Here is a 15,300-nt window from a genome sequence, read left to right as displayed (position 1 = left end):
ATAATTAATATAATTATAATATATCATATCATATAATGTAATTTTGTCCAGCGATGTTCATATTTTACATTTCCGTGCATTCTAATTTAGAAATGTGCAAATTTGCGACTGGGCTGAATCAACAATCTGAGTTGTGTATAAACAATTGTGTCTAAAACGTAAAATAGGTTACTTGTAACCCAGAGGTTCCCAAAGTGGGACAAGAACTGTGTCATTGTTTTAAATGGTAGACATGTCGTGCTAAGAAATCGGACAAATAACTGATGGTTGGCATGACAGATCGTGATGGCCTGGTGGAATTCCCGGACAGTCACGCAAGACTGATCTCTTCAATCTGCTTTGTGCAAAGCACGAACTCCATTCAACCAAGTAATCATTTCAGGTCAGGTGGTTGTTTATCCTGTTGTAATGCTACAACTATTCATTACACAGTGAACGTATGCAGATATGCGCCTTAAATGGATATAGTTCTGATTGGAACCCTAGCCCTATTTTCTGATGATGTCGATTGGTAGATTCCTTTCTCAGCACACTCCATGCTGTTCCTCATACTAGCTCCAGATAGTTAGCCACAAACCAATACAAGGTCAATGGGGTCACGTTCCTGTCTGTGCAAGCTGACTGAGGCTCACTGGACATTTCAGATAAAGAATACTTTACTAACAACTAAATGCTACATGAATTTATCAGGAACTGTAGCATTAATAAGTGTTTATAAAACTATATAAACCTAGACAGTTGGAGTTTGCCGCTGTGTACAAGATGATCACTTCAACACGATTATGAGTTGCTATGAGCAAACACTGTTGTTGTTTACTGTACAAGCACACCTAACAACCTTCCTGGAGATGGTCGGTGGGGTGCGGATAAAGCTCCACCCATACTGTGGCACTTCAGTGCTCACAATGGCACATTGGCAAACATCGAGGGGTGTGACTGGGAGGATTGGCATCTAAACCACAGCAATGTGTTATTGTTGGACTTCTTTGCTAGGCAGATGTATGTGTATATATATATATATATATATATATATATATACGGTATATAGATATGTGTATGTGTGTGTGTGTGTGTGTGTGTGTGTGTGTGTGTGTAGGATGATATGGTTTTACCCTTTTAATAAACATGTCTGAATTTGTTCATAGCTCATTGACACCCAGCAGCACCCAGAGCAGCCTGCTTTGGCAGCCTACCTGTAGGCTTACTTATAGCAGACAGCAAGGTGCAGATGGACGACTTGCTGCCCTGCGTCAGTAGTCCATCTGCGCTCTGCTAATCTCCGTCCTTATCGCAAACCTGGCCTGAGCAATCTGAAAGGAAAACTGGGCCAGACAGAGACAGAGAGAAAGGATGCTGAAGAAAAATAAAAGGATCTTCCAACAGAAAAGGAGGGACCCCTCAACTCCCAACTCCCCACAAATAATGAAATTAAGTGAAGTGAATTCTAAATCATTGAAATGATTGATAGGTCTTAACAAAGTATGTAATATTTGTTAGTTGATATAGGAGGATGACATTATGTGACTAAGGAAGATGAATATTTATGTGGCACGTCTCCAGGTGTTTCTCAGCCTGCCCCGTTTCCTCTTTCCTTGTCGATTGTAGTCCAGGGCTCGTCTTGTGATGTTATTTGTGTCCTTCCTAAGGGTGTGACCCACCTATCCATTTACACTTTCTTATTTTGATTGTGGTAGCTATGTCTTCCTGGTTGGTATTCCTCCACAGTTCCTTGTTTGTGATTTCAACGGGCCGCCATAGCTTAGTTTAGGATGTAGTGCAGGCATTTGTTGACAAAAACCTGTATCTTTGTGGTGAGTGCCTTGGTGGTTTTCCATGTCTTGGATCCACAGAGCAGGATATCTATCTATCTATCTATCTATCTATCTATCTATCTATCTATCTATCTATCTATCTATCTATCTATCTATTCTGTGTGCACAAAGTAGAGATGTTTGGTTCATTTTCTTTCTGGAGAGATCCTTTATTGATTTGTTTAGGAAGAGGGTTTACTCTGAACAGATTTGAGAACTGAATTGAAGTGAGCAAACTGAATTTCTAATTTTTGTTGTTTATTGTTATTGAGGGGGGGGGGGGGGGGGGGGGAGTACAATCCACTACAGAATAAAATTACATTATCAATGTTTGTTTATTAACTGGCCCCTGGCCTCGTGTCATTTTGCAATATTAATCAAAGCAAGTTGACTATCCCTGCTCTATGTCCTTATCTGCTCCTCCATCCCTGCTGATGTTGCTCCCTAGGTAGGTGAAATGCTTTCAATATTAACGTCTTGAAAAACATGGGGGCATGGTCTGTCCTACATGTATGTCGGAATCTGTAGTTTTAAATTGACAATCGCATAGCCTACAAATTATATTCTTACAATATTTGTATTGTTACAAGTAGATCTAGTAATAGTAGTAGTTTATTGTTTATTTATTACGGATCCCCATTAGTCTGACTATTCAGACTATTCTTCCTGGGGTCCCTGCAACATACAGAAAATACAAAACAATATAATGCAGTATTACCCTGCACAAAAGTAGTAGTAGTAGTAGTAGTAGTAGTAGTAGTCCCTCACAGTAGTAATAGTGGTGGTGGTGGTATAAGTGGCAGTAGTATTGATATTTAGCCTTTTTAAGGATTGCAATCATTGGGAGCAATAATTTAAACACTGTAGATTATCTGTACATTAATTGTTTAATTTTGTGGAGTCTTTCCTGTATTTTACATGTAATCTAGTTAAAAGAATCCACATGCAGTACTTGACGTACTAATTATAGATGAAATGTTTCAATTGGCTGACTTTGTGCCCAAATAGTCTCTGATTAAGTCAAGGAATTCTGTAAATGTGAATTGATTGACATTGTTTCCTTGTCTCACTCACAACACCCTTCAGTGGAAATCTTCTGGAATGTCACTGAGCCAGTCAGGGATTATTTCCGTGCACACCACGTTTGTTGCAAAGCAGATATAATAACATTTCCTCATGTTTGTAATAAAAAGCCAGCCAAGTCTATTGTGTAGCCTATTGTTTGGATTTTGTTTGGGCACAACTAACCCCAGCTGGTTATTTGTCTTATCTACACATTCAAATTCTAGTGAGAAATGACCAATATATGACAAATATATAAATTAAGACCTAACTTTTCCAAATTATCATTTGAGAATGTAACACATGCATCATTAAAACATTCTCATCTCCTTATCAATCAACTGTAGCTGTTTATCCATATCAACTTATTTCTTCTTACCTCTTGACTAACTGTAATATACTAAAAGAGTCTTTTAAATGTATTAACCATTCGATTGCTATTTCACTTTCTCCACTTATAATGATGCAGCATCCGGCTTCTCGTTTCTTGCTCAGGTTTGATGGTCGTACTCACCCCAATTTTCTTTTCTACATATTATTAACCTTCTGAGGCTGCTGCAGACTCGCAAGAACAAGATCACGATAACATGAAAAATCCCTCTTACCATGCTGCCAGATGCATTTGACTCCAGTCCACCAGTGGTGCGGACCAATCAGCATCCGGGAAGGAGGAGGCAGTCCTAAGTGGTTGAAGTTAGCCTGTGATTAGCCTGTGAACGACAGATGGTTCATCCAATCACCTGCCAAGTATTTTTTGAAAGTGCCTGCCCCTTTTTCCAAGTTTCCAAGATCGACTTCCCAGATGGTTTGTTTCACAGAACCATCTGTTTAACCATCTGTTTAACCATCTGGTTAAACAGATATACTGTATTGGACTTCAGAAACAAAACCTTGACATTTGGCTTGAAACTTAAAGACATCTTCCTCGTGACACTTTTTTTTTGGCTCAGTGTCAGTGAAAACACTGATACTACTGATACTACTATACAGTACTACTAGTGTTACTCATCCAATTTGTCAAGATGAATTCTCCTTTTGCACATAGATCCTCGAGGTCTCTGCACAACATCACATCATGCTCCATGTCAACAGATGGCTTTCCATGAAGGCCACTCAACAGTCACATCTTTTGCCCCGGAAGTGAGTTTCCCATAAATTTTCTCCATAGACATTTTAAAGGAGTTTTAAAGGAGAATTCCTGTTTTTTACACCCCAGACCTTATTTTCAGCTTAAAATATGATGTTTTACTCACCCAAATAACTTTGGTTTCATTCTGATCCCCCTAGAAGATATTCAGATGCGAGTAGGGTCCTGGAACTGGCCAAAATGGGCGTAAATGGGGCATACGTCACACTGTAAATAACGTATTTTCTGTCACGTCGCGGTTCATTATGGTTGTTATATAATTATGAGAACATGAAACGCACCACCACCCCCCCCCCACTCTCCCAAACACAACACACACTAGCATATCCTCAAAAATAAACCTCTACAATCACACACACACATACACAATAATGCATATGTATTAAAGCACGTAATGAACATGTTTACATTGAATTATATTGTCTTCATAGGTATTACCAGAAAATTTGATGTGGATGATTGACATCTGTTTGTACAGAGGAGAAGGTTGTGATATTGTTGATCTGTGTGCAAAGGAAGGATTCACCTTGACAAAGTGAGTAAGTAAGTAGAACTGCCTGTCATCGCTGACACTTGACCAAAGAGATTAAGATGTGGATTTAGAGACTCAAGTGACACGAGGAGTGTGTTTACGATGTTGTTTCTGCAGTCAGTGCAATAACTACTCACATTTCTTTCCGCATTTGTCTTCATTCCAAAACTTATTGCGCAAGAAATTCCAGAGGCCCTTCAAGGCCCATGGTGGTGCAGTGGTAGCACTGTTGCCTCACAGCAAAAAGGTCCTGGGTTCGATTCCTGTCTGGGACGCTGTCGTGCTGAGGGTTTATCCCACCCCATGTCTTTGGTGTCTGGTGCCCAGATGGGATATCTGGTGAAATGGACCTTTCGGAGTTTGCGTGTCCTCACCGTGCTCACCTGGGGTTTCCTCCATATATGAACCCCCCCACTAAAATATGCAATGAGATCGCCACCTGACCTGACCAGTGACGACAGCAACAAAGTTGGTCCCCGTCGCTGCCCCCTGACTGCCCCTAGGAGGAAGGACATGCCATATCTGGGTTAAGCAAGCAGAGAGTTTCCCTATATAACAAGAAATTCCTGAGCATTACTGACACCGGTGGCCGTTGGGATAACTGCAGTCAGCAGCCTGCTATGTTAGCTAGATAGCAATTTGTCCACGTTAGCACGTTAACAATCAACACAACGCCGTTACATATACATACTGTATATAAATATATTTTTGGAATGAAACTTTTCAAGCGTTAGCAGCAGCGTACCAGATGGTGATGGAGGAGGTGAGGATGCACTCACCGATGGAGGTTTAGAATTGCCCCATCGTTGCCTTTGGCACTTTCTTCAGCTGCCGCAGGAAGCACATCCTCTGTTGTGCCTTCTGGGTGAGAGCTCTGATGTTCAGCTCCCATTTCAGGTCCCAGCTGATGATGGAACCCAGGAAGCGGAACGACACCACAGTGTTAACTGGGGAGTCACCCAGGGTGATGGGGAAGGGTGGGGCTGCATTGCTCCTGTAATCCACAACCATCTCCACTGACTTTTGAGCGTTGAGCTCCAGGTTGTTTTGACTGCACCAAGTCACCAGTAGGCCTAATAGCTATAGTAATACTAATATCTGAATGAGCTGTTCAGTATGAAAGACAAGACAGACAAAGACAGGGGCAGGTAGCACTGGTAACATGCTGGATGTGTGAAATGTAATTATCAGGGTAAATCATTAAAATCTAAGTAACGCTAAAGTAACCCAAATGTACTTTTACTTGAATACTTTTTCATGGACTAATAATTTACTTGTATTCGATTCATTTTCACTACAATACTTATACTTGAATAGGATTTGTCAGTGCTCTTTTCACCCTATGCAAATTACATGTTGTGGGTGTGTGAAGCGTTGTTATGTCTGGGGTCTCACTCCGTTTGGGACACATTCAGCGACAATGATGAATTTCCACCTCCGACAAGAGGACAGAGGAGATATGGGTCTTGTCTGTCTCATCCCTGGCCCCAATAAAGAGCTGCAGCACAAAAGGGAGAAACCTGACCTCTGTATCACTGACAGGCCCTTTCATGTCAAACTGCATTGGCTGGGTTTCCCAAAAGCTTCTTTGCGCTAAGAAGCTAATTTAACCCTTCTTAAGGCCCCCTTAAGAAGCAAACGCGTTTCCCAATTGCTTCTTTACGAAGGCATGCGTTTCCCAAAAGCTTCTTAGCGCTAAGAAGCTTCTTTGACCCTTCTTAAGGCTCCCGTAAGAAGCCAACGAAGCCAACGTGTTTCCCGATTGCTTCTTAGCCTAAAATTATCTTCCAATTATCTTCCGTTAAGAAGGCTGCGTTTCCCAAAAGCTTCTTAGCGCTAAGATGATCTTTCGTTAAGAAGGTTTTGTAAGAAGGGTCTGGGGCATTCTGAACACCTTCTTAATGACGAAACACTGGCAGATCCAGCCCCGTCAGGCAAAAGGAGATACTTGTGTCCACTGTTCCTCTTGTGTTTTCCCCTTTTTCCTTTCTTTCATGTACCCTTTAGTGTTTAAAATTAGGGAACACTTGAAAATCTCCCCTGTATGTATGGTTACTTGTGTTTTAAATGTTTTACCATAGGCTATATTCCTCTAATCAGAATGGATTCCTTTTATAATGTTGTGGATTTATATAGCACCTTTCACAGAACCCAAGGTCGCTTAAATTCTGTAGTGTTTCTCTGTTTTGTTGTATGCTGTGTATATAAAGCAATTTGAACTGCAGTCCATGTCTGAAATAAATAATGTTTAATAAAGTTTAACATGACCATGATTAGGTTATTCTACAACAGTGTTTCTCAACCACTGAGTCGTGGCCCACTGCTGGGCTCAGAGTGTCATCTAGTGAGCCGCTCCAGTTAAGATGCTTCTTAAGAGCCTTCTATTTTTTTTATTTTTCTCTTCTGTTAAGAAGGCGTTTGGGAAAACCTTCTTTGGAGCCTTCTTAACTCCTTAAGAAGCTTCTTAACTCTTAAGAAGCTTCTTTGTTGGGAAACTCAGCCATTAACGGTTTGGATTGTGGTTGTTGTTACATGTATGTGTCCTGTATGTGCTGTGATATTGTGGAGTTTTGCTTCCTTATGTATATCTACGTAATAAATATTTACAAATAGCCAGTCCAATTTTTTTGAGTAATTGCCATTTAGCAAGCTATTTATTTATCTAGAATTTGTACATTGAAAGATACAATTAATCATCGTATATAATCAGCCAGGAAATCTTTCATCAGGCAATCTAGGTTAACATAAAAAGACAGGTCCCGGCTACAGTTTGATTGAAAGCAATTAATAAGATTCATACTTCATACATCAAATCACTTAATTTATCATGTTCAGAGAGATTCACTGCAAATGACCTGAGGATAAGGTTGTAGGCCAACCCAGAAGTCATGCACTTCCTGGTTCCCTCGTCCCAAATTTTTGTTGGGGGATTTGGGTTAAATGCCTGAAATATGGTCTGTGGTTAATGAAAGGTTATGAAACTGTGTACTTTCTGTTGAGCAAGATAATCTTCACAAATAAGGGCCACTCTTGATTTTTGAACCTTTTTCTGAAAATCCAGATTTTTAAAAATCACAAAAAAGAAGAAGTGGTCCTCATTTATGACGTTTATCTTGCTGAACACAAAGTTCAGAGTTTCATAAACTCTTGTTAACCACAGGCCTTATTTCAGGCATTTAACCCCAATGCCCATACAAAAATCCCATTGACTTTGAGACAAGGGAACCGGAAGTGCGAACATCCGGGTCTTAGGCAGGTCTTAGGACTCATTCCTGCAGTACTCTATAGCAGTGGTTCTCAAACCCCTAAATTGACACAAATTAGACTACGGACCACCATTTGATAAGATTTTGTCCCAGGGTCCCCCTAGCCTACATTCTGCCATTGTGTTATGGATGGAATTATAGTGAAAATAAATTATTCCCCTTTTTGCTGGGGATCCCCCGGAACCCCCTCAAGGACCCCCATAGACCTGAACCAAAGAACTTTTAATGGAAAGAAATGGCAGCTCCATATTGCCCCATTGCAACATCAGCGCCCAGCAGCCTCCGCCATTTTTGATTTTTGGAAACGTGACAGCGCCAAAAGAACCTCGCAGTGGTCAGCTGCGGCAGCGCTGGCCCCTATAATCAGCCTCTCTAAACAGTAACTCAACGGGAGAACACTAAACTTCGGGGATTCACATCTTTTCCAGGCGTACTGCAAATCTTGATTGAAGTGGTGTAGTGCAGGGATGTAAAACAACAACCATATAGAGGCTATGCACACACACTGGAACACGCCCCCTCAATCGGGAATGAGTGTCAAAATGAGTGTCAAGTTCCTCCCTGAGCAGCAGGTGTCAGTTATCTGGATACAGCGTTCATGTAGTAACTACTAAATATTTTCAATGTATCTCTCTATGGCCGGCCGAGTTGTAATATATTGTCATGTCATGGTGTCTTTGGGTTATTTATAAACAAAATAAATTCTGCTTTTTTTCTATCGATTTTTTTGTACTGCTATTTTACTTCGAAGTCACCGGCGAGTGGCTTGTGTTTTCCCCCTAAAAGGGATGAGGCCTTGACGTTCTGCGAAGTACGCGGATGTGCTCGTCTGGTCTATATCCCACTTTGAGAACCATTGATCTATAGAGTAAAGGTGATTTGAAGACAAGTGTGCATTATGTTGTGCTGCCCCCTGCTGTTGTAAAGCAGAAATACTTAAAAAAAAATCCTTCATTAGGAAGTAGTACAAACAGAACTAAGACAAGGTTTCAACAAGGGAAAGACAGTGGTTCGACATGCCATGTATGCATCTACGGTATTCATTTATCTGTGTGCTTCCTGGATCTTCCTAGGTCAGAGTTGTGGCAGCCAGTAAACTGACCAGCAGGGGCAGCAGGGAGACAAAGTGGCCTGCAGCACCGCTCTGTCTCACTGGGTGTCGAATCAGCATGTCTATGTCTGTGTAAGAAAACAACTCAAGTCAAACTCCACTAGCAAGCAGACGAAATAAGCACTGCTGTGGTCACAAGTGGATTTCTTACTATAAAATTATTGCAATTAAAACATTCTTATATCAATAATACAGTATATTGCACTTTTTATTTACATGATGACACATTAATTGAGTTGAAAAGTTAATTGATCCCTGTCTGTACGTCATCTGCAAGAACACAGAAGTTATGAGAGGTGCCTAAAGATAAGAGCTGTACCTTGTCCATTCTGCATCATGATCAGCGGTCCAACGGAGATAGCTGCACTGTCATGGTAGGACACGGCCCTTTTAACTCTCCCGTGGTAACCGGGGTAGCAGTGCTGCAGGAAAACAACATTATGGGCATTATGCTCTTATCCACAGTGACTTACAGGAAGAGATCAGTCAGGGGCTCAAGAGCGTGACAGTGGAGTTGTTGATTGGCTGTTGCAGCGATCCAGCCTGTTGCTTTCTGAGTATGAGCAATATCTTCAATCACTAGTCACCAGTGTGTTATGGTAAACTTCAGGAGACGATGTGCCATGGGCACACTTTTTTTTTGGTGTGACCAAACTTATTGGCGAAATTCGGCACTGCACTGTCGGGTCCCCAGCAGCGCACCCGCCAATTTTTACATTTTCAATCGGACGAACAGTTCTCGAGATAAACCATTTTTTTCTGTTGCCAGCATGGATGCTTCCCTGGGCGTAGACGCACTAGAGCTGCTTTACGCTTTCCCCCCGCTGGCCTTAATTCCCCCCACTCTAGCCAGAGTGAGGGATCACGGGCAGACGCTCATTCCGATAACCCCGTTGTGGCCAGCAATGCACTGGCTAGCAGAGATTTATCGGATGCTGCGCACCCCACCCAGGTGCCTCCTGTGGGCTTTTGGCCCGCGAGTGGCTAAATCTCTCTGCGGTGGGCTTCCCACCTAGGGTGATTGCCACTATTCAGAACCAATGAGCTCCTTCCAGGAGCAGGAGGTAGAGCAGGTCGTCCACTAATCAGAAGGTTGGTGGTTCGATCCCCGGCTCCTCCAATCCGCATGTCGAAGTATCCTTGGGCAAGACACTGAACCCCAAATTGCTCCCGATGGCTGTGCCAGCACCCTGCGTGGCAGTTTGCCGCCTTCGGTGTGGGCCTTCTTCAGGGGAGTGTCTATTCAAGACATTTGTGTTACGGCGAGTTGGACCTCACCTCTCTCACATTTGTTCTGTTCTATAGACTGGATGTCTCAGCTTTGTGCTTGGTACCAGCGGCTTTGGGGTCACAGTAAGGAACTTCTCTATGGTTGGTGCGATAAGCTTGTCTGGCACTACCGGAGCTTCCATATCCCATAGTGAGTCACCTCAGGAATATTATGAAGACAGAACTTGAATGAATAATATGAGTGAGGTGACTCACCAGACAACCCTTCTTGCCAGGCGGAGGAGAGGAATGGCTTATCAAGATGGTCTTTCCCTCTGTACCCTCGCCTATATAAGGGGGCACTGCCCGTTAGTGAGACGGAGGGATTTGACTTCTCCAACCAATCAAAGATTGCCGTAGTGATATAGGGCTTCTGTAGGGGCATGCTGGATGCGCTCCCATGAGTCAACTCAGTCACATTATTCAGTGCGAGCAAAACTTAATCGAAAACTGAACTTCGGTGCAAGGCCAACGTAAACTTAGTAGAAAATAAGGAGAAAGGGCTGATAAAGGTGACTTGCTGAAACACGTGCGTTGTTTGTACTCTGACCCAGATAAACGACTAAAAGGTGCTGGCCTTTCTTCCTTTTTCATCTCATCTTACACACACAACATCCTGCAACATCATGTATACACACACACACACACACACACACACACACACACACACACAATGGTACGTACAGCGGTGCAGTTGTTGTGTCTGCGGAGACACAGGTGGACCTGGCAGTGCAGGTAGAGGGTGGTGAAGTTGGTGAAGGTGAACATCCTGAAGGAGAAACGGGAAACTGTGGAGACGCCATTTTGAACCAGTTCCACTGTACCATCAGCTTGGTTAGGACACCTACAGGACAGTGAGGGAGGTGGCAGTTAATAAGATAGGTTAGCAGGTGGACTACGAAGTGAAGTAAGAAGGTTAAATTATATCAGAGGAGACAAGTGTTTAGCTACAAATTGCTAGGTAATATTCATATTAATTCAAAGTCCCTTGTAGAGGCAACAATACATCAGATCAAATATATATTTGGTCTTTTGCAGAGGAATAATTGTGCTAACAGATAACCAAATTGCAAAAAACTCTTTTACTCTGTAATGATGAGATCCCAGCGGACGGGGTAGCTGGCTAAGTTGACAGGTGTGGCCCAACAGGATTCCACAACGGTGGAGATCTGCCGTCTGTCAACTCCCTCTGTCCGCACCTCCACATAGATCCTCTGGTCCACTTCCATTTGGATGTTCCTGGAATTGGCGAATGGGAAGCGGAAGCCGGAGTCCTGGTAGGGGATCATTCTCATCCGATAGACACCCCGGCCCGTTGGAAGCTTCTTGCTCACAATGCTACAGTACAGAAAAACATTAAACAGTGTGATTAGATCATCACAGGGCAGAATAGATATTGAAGGATCCTACATAAGGACTGCAGTTTCAGCACTTTTTGTCTTGAGCCCGGAATGTCAGTGCCTATTGAAAGGGGGCCATCATTATACTGTCTGATCTTTTAACTAGGCATCTCACATGCTATGCGCGCTCAATTCCTGCACAGCCCAACTTAGCATCACTGATGACATCACTGATGATGTCATAGACATTGTGACATTGTCAGTGATGTCACAATTGCCCGGGTATAACCAAAAACCACAATATCAGTGCCTATGACATCATCAGTGCCTATGACATCATCAGTGATGTCATAAGATGATTTTGCTTTTATGACATCACTATGACATCATCAGTGGGACAAAAATCGAAACAAACAGAGCACAGACAGAGATTGCCCACTTGCCCCTCTTATAGATAGATATGGCATTATGGTCATATCTATCCTTATACAAATACACCACACTTTGATTTAGCCTCCACTCGAATACTCAGGAAATCAATCAAATGAAATCAGCAGGGCAAACAGGATACTGTGTCTGTCACCTCTCCACCGGGTTGATGCCCACGTCCATAGACAGCGCCTGGTTCAGCAGATACTCGCAGCTGAAGCGTAGGTGGATGTTTCTCTGGCGGCTGATGAGCCCATCATGGGGGTCCACATCGCCCTGCACGGTGTTCTCATAAATGAAGTGTGTCCCGTTGCTCTTTGAGAAGAGAGGACAAAGTATAGGTAGGATATAAGTCGTCTATAGAAGAATAAGTAAATAGGTAAAACTGTAAGTTGTCCGTTTTATGTCTACAATACTCAGACTGCACCTACACCATTCTAAACTATGGACCATACCCTGAGAACTGTCCCACACAGCTGGTCATCATTATCAAAGTTGAACACCAGTCGTCCGTCGTCGATAGTCCCGTTGCAGGTGTCGTCCCGCAGGTGGAGGGCGCTGGGATGGAAGCCGCCTTCAAACAGCTGGCAGCGGGACAGAGACATGCTGGCTGAACTACTGACACAGGAGGTGGATGAATCTGTGGGGGGAGACGGAAACAATGTATACTAGTTAAAGTGATTATTATTATTTTATCATTATTTAAATGTATTAGTTAAATGTGGTAATTTCGTTAAAGCAGTGGTTCAGTAGGAGCTGTCCGCACCGTAGCTCTCATTGTTGGGCCGGTGGTGTGTCTCGTCACAGAAACAGCCGTGAACACCGTCCCTCTCCCCGCACCACTCATAATCTGTGCAGTCCAGCTCATCACAGGGGTCCGACTCCGCTGGAGAGACAATGAGGAGAGGGAGTGACTAAACGAGAATACAAGGAGAAATACCTAAACCCAGCAACTTTCTCATGACAATAACATTTTTATGATTTCTTATCTATTCATTAGTCCAGCCAGACATACCACAACGCAAAGTAGAGCGCCATGGGCGGATCTCCAGGCCCAAAATGGAGCAGGTTCTCTCATAGGCTGAGACAGCGGAGCACAACATCCCATTGGCGGGAGTGTAGAGGCAGAGATCGTAGATACAGGAAGTGAAGAATGGCTGGGGGTCAGAGTGCAGGTGGCAGGCGCTGAACGGCCCAGTAGTGTTGGTGATGACACTGCAGAGATCAGAGTATTCCTCTCTGAAGCGACAGTCGTCCACTCCGCCGCCGCTACGATCGTCTGTGGACCCACATCTGGAGAAGACGTGATATGAGGCTTACATTTAACATATCAACACACTGTAAGTGACATATTGCTGTTGTCATGTGAAAACTCATAATTTCACATTTTCACTTCACATTCATTATAATGATCATTTCTGTGGATTTAGAAACATCTACAACACTTGTGATGATGAAACCCAATCAAAAGTCATGGGGGAGTCTTGGGGGGGGGGGGAGAAAAGGAAGAAAAGCAAGATCGTTAAGCTGAAAAACTGTTTTGTTATGTAGGATACTGAAAAGTTGCCATTTTGAAGATAAAGGTTTTGCAACTGACAGCGACAGAGATGCCATCTTGCGTAGAATATTGTGTATAATAATGTGTCTATATGGTGCCTTAAGTGTGGGTTAAAATCCAACATTGCCATCAAGTAGTCATGAAGCTGACAGTTAGCCACAGCAGCTCACCTGGGTTGGCTTGTGGATGACTTCCAGCCGTCCCCGAAGTCATTGTCATTTCGTGCCACGGTGCCATTGGGCAAGACTTTATCATCTGCAGGGTCCCCGTTGAAGTTACCACACATACCGCTGAGTGCGCCTCGATGGTCCTGACCCACTCTGACCAGCAAAGTGCTCGAGCCGTCAAACTGGACTACGATATCCCTGGTGTTTACCACTATGTACCTCCCTTGCCTTGCCACCTCAGCTAATGTTCCTGCAGTGGTGGGAAGAGAAACTGCGGTGCCGTTGACCTGGAAGGATGAAAGAGAGGTCAAGGTCAAGGTCAAGGTTAACTTTATTATCCCATAGGGAAATTCAGGTGGTCAAAGGTGCAAACATAGAAACATATAGGAACATAAGAAACCTTAAATCACATGAAGGTGCAAAATAAAACATGTAAGAGCATAAAAACATTAGATCACGTGAGACCTAACACACACACACACACACACACACACACACACACACACACACACACACACTAGAGGTCGACCGATTAATCGGCCGGCCGATTAATTGGGGCCGATTATTGGCATTTTTAATTAATCGGCATCGGCCTGCAAAAAAAAAAAAAAAAAATTTTTTTTTTTTTTTTTTTTTGGCAGGCCAGGCCAGGCCAGGCCACCGGGCATTTGCCCGACGTGCCCGATTATGCAGTCCGCCACTAAATGTGAGTCTTCTCATGCACCCATGAGCCTACTGTAACGTTACGTTTCCTCAGTCACCACCATCTTCTGCAAACACACTTCTCCCATCAAATGACAGCAAATCTAAACAGTTACATTATTATTATTATTATTATTGTTAATGTATAGAACAGTGCATGAATGAGTTCTCTGACATACTGCTCTCTCGCTATAGCCTACCAGTCACTACTGAAATCTATACCGCATAACCCAATGTATTTTTCTATTTAATAAAAAGAATAATCAAAAACATGTTACTGTACTGGCTCAGATAACATCTTATATTAGATGTAGGACTACAGTATAATGTTATATTCGATTTTCAATGTGCATGAATGGATAATGGAAATCTAGGCTACTAGATTTCTTTAAAAAAAAATACCAACAGAAGAATATTGCACATTTTTTGGGGGCGCTACCCACACGTTTAGCTGTGTGTTTCTCATTCCACGAATGCACAATCCTTACAAGTTGTACCCCGTTGTAAAGGTGACTAATCAGGCTTTCCAACTATATAAAATACAATACCAATTGGTATTATTAAAGGGGAGAAATAATCGAGCAAAATAACGTTTCCAAACTTTTTTTGAGGAGTTTATTTTAATCGTATTTTATCGAATGAAAAAATAAATAATAATCAGCATTATATATCGGCCATCGGCCGCCCTGCTCTCTAAAGATCGGCATCGGCATCGGCCATTGAAAAAGCAATATCGGTCGACCTCTAACACACACACACACACACAAGATAAAACATGATAGGCTACAGTGCATACAAGTAGTTAGCATCGCCCTAACACATTAACACATTCAGTGCCACAGCGCTTCAGTAAAATTGTCTGGAGCCTGTGCCAGATTCACTTCCATTCAGTTGAAAACAGCTATA

General features: G+C 42.7%; 1 protein-coding gene across 1 annotated transcript in view; it reads right to left on the bottom strand.

Annotated features, from left to right (window-relative positions):
* The window catches only part of LOC310775700 (alpha-tectorin-like), a gene marked incomplete at its 3' end in the record, with an annotated part of 42,371 nt that overhangs the window by 19,864 nt on the left and 7,207 nt on the right, over window positions 1-15,300 (bottom strand). Inside the window, exons 11-18 of the mRNA XM_083635845.1 lie at window positions 13,696-13,979; window positions 12,983-13,260; window positions 12,734-12,853; window positions 12,423-12,607; window positions 12,122-12,282; window positions 11,285-11,536; window positions 10,883-11,042; window positions 9,249-9,351 (exon numbers count right to left, since the gene is read on the bottom strand). Coding sequence (XP_083491971.1) covers window positions 9,249-9,351; window positions 10,883-11,042; window positions 11,285-11,536; window positions 12,122-12,282; window positions 12,423-12,607; window positions 12,734-12,853; window positions 12,983-13,260; window positions 13,696-13,979 — 1,543 coding nt within the window. The remainder of the gene's footprint in view (window positions 1-9,248; window positions 9,352-10,882; window positions 11,043-11,284; window positions 11,537-12,121; window positions 12,283-12,422; window positions 12,608-12,733; window positions 12,854-12,982; window positions 13,261-13,695; window positions 13,980-15,300) is intronic.

Source organism: Poromitra crassiceps (assembly GCF_964638095.1).
Source record: "Poromitra crassiceps genome assembly, chromosome: 4".
Classification (NCBI taxonomy): Eukaryota; Metazoa; Chordata; class Actinopteri; order Beryciformes; family Melamphaidae; genus Poromitra; species Poromitra crassiceps.
Note: the sequence above shows the minus strand (reverse complement) of the source record. Positions and strands in the feature narration are given on the sequence as shown.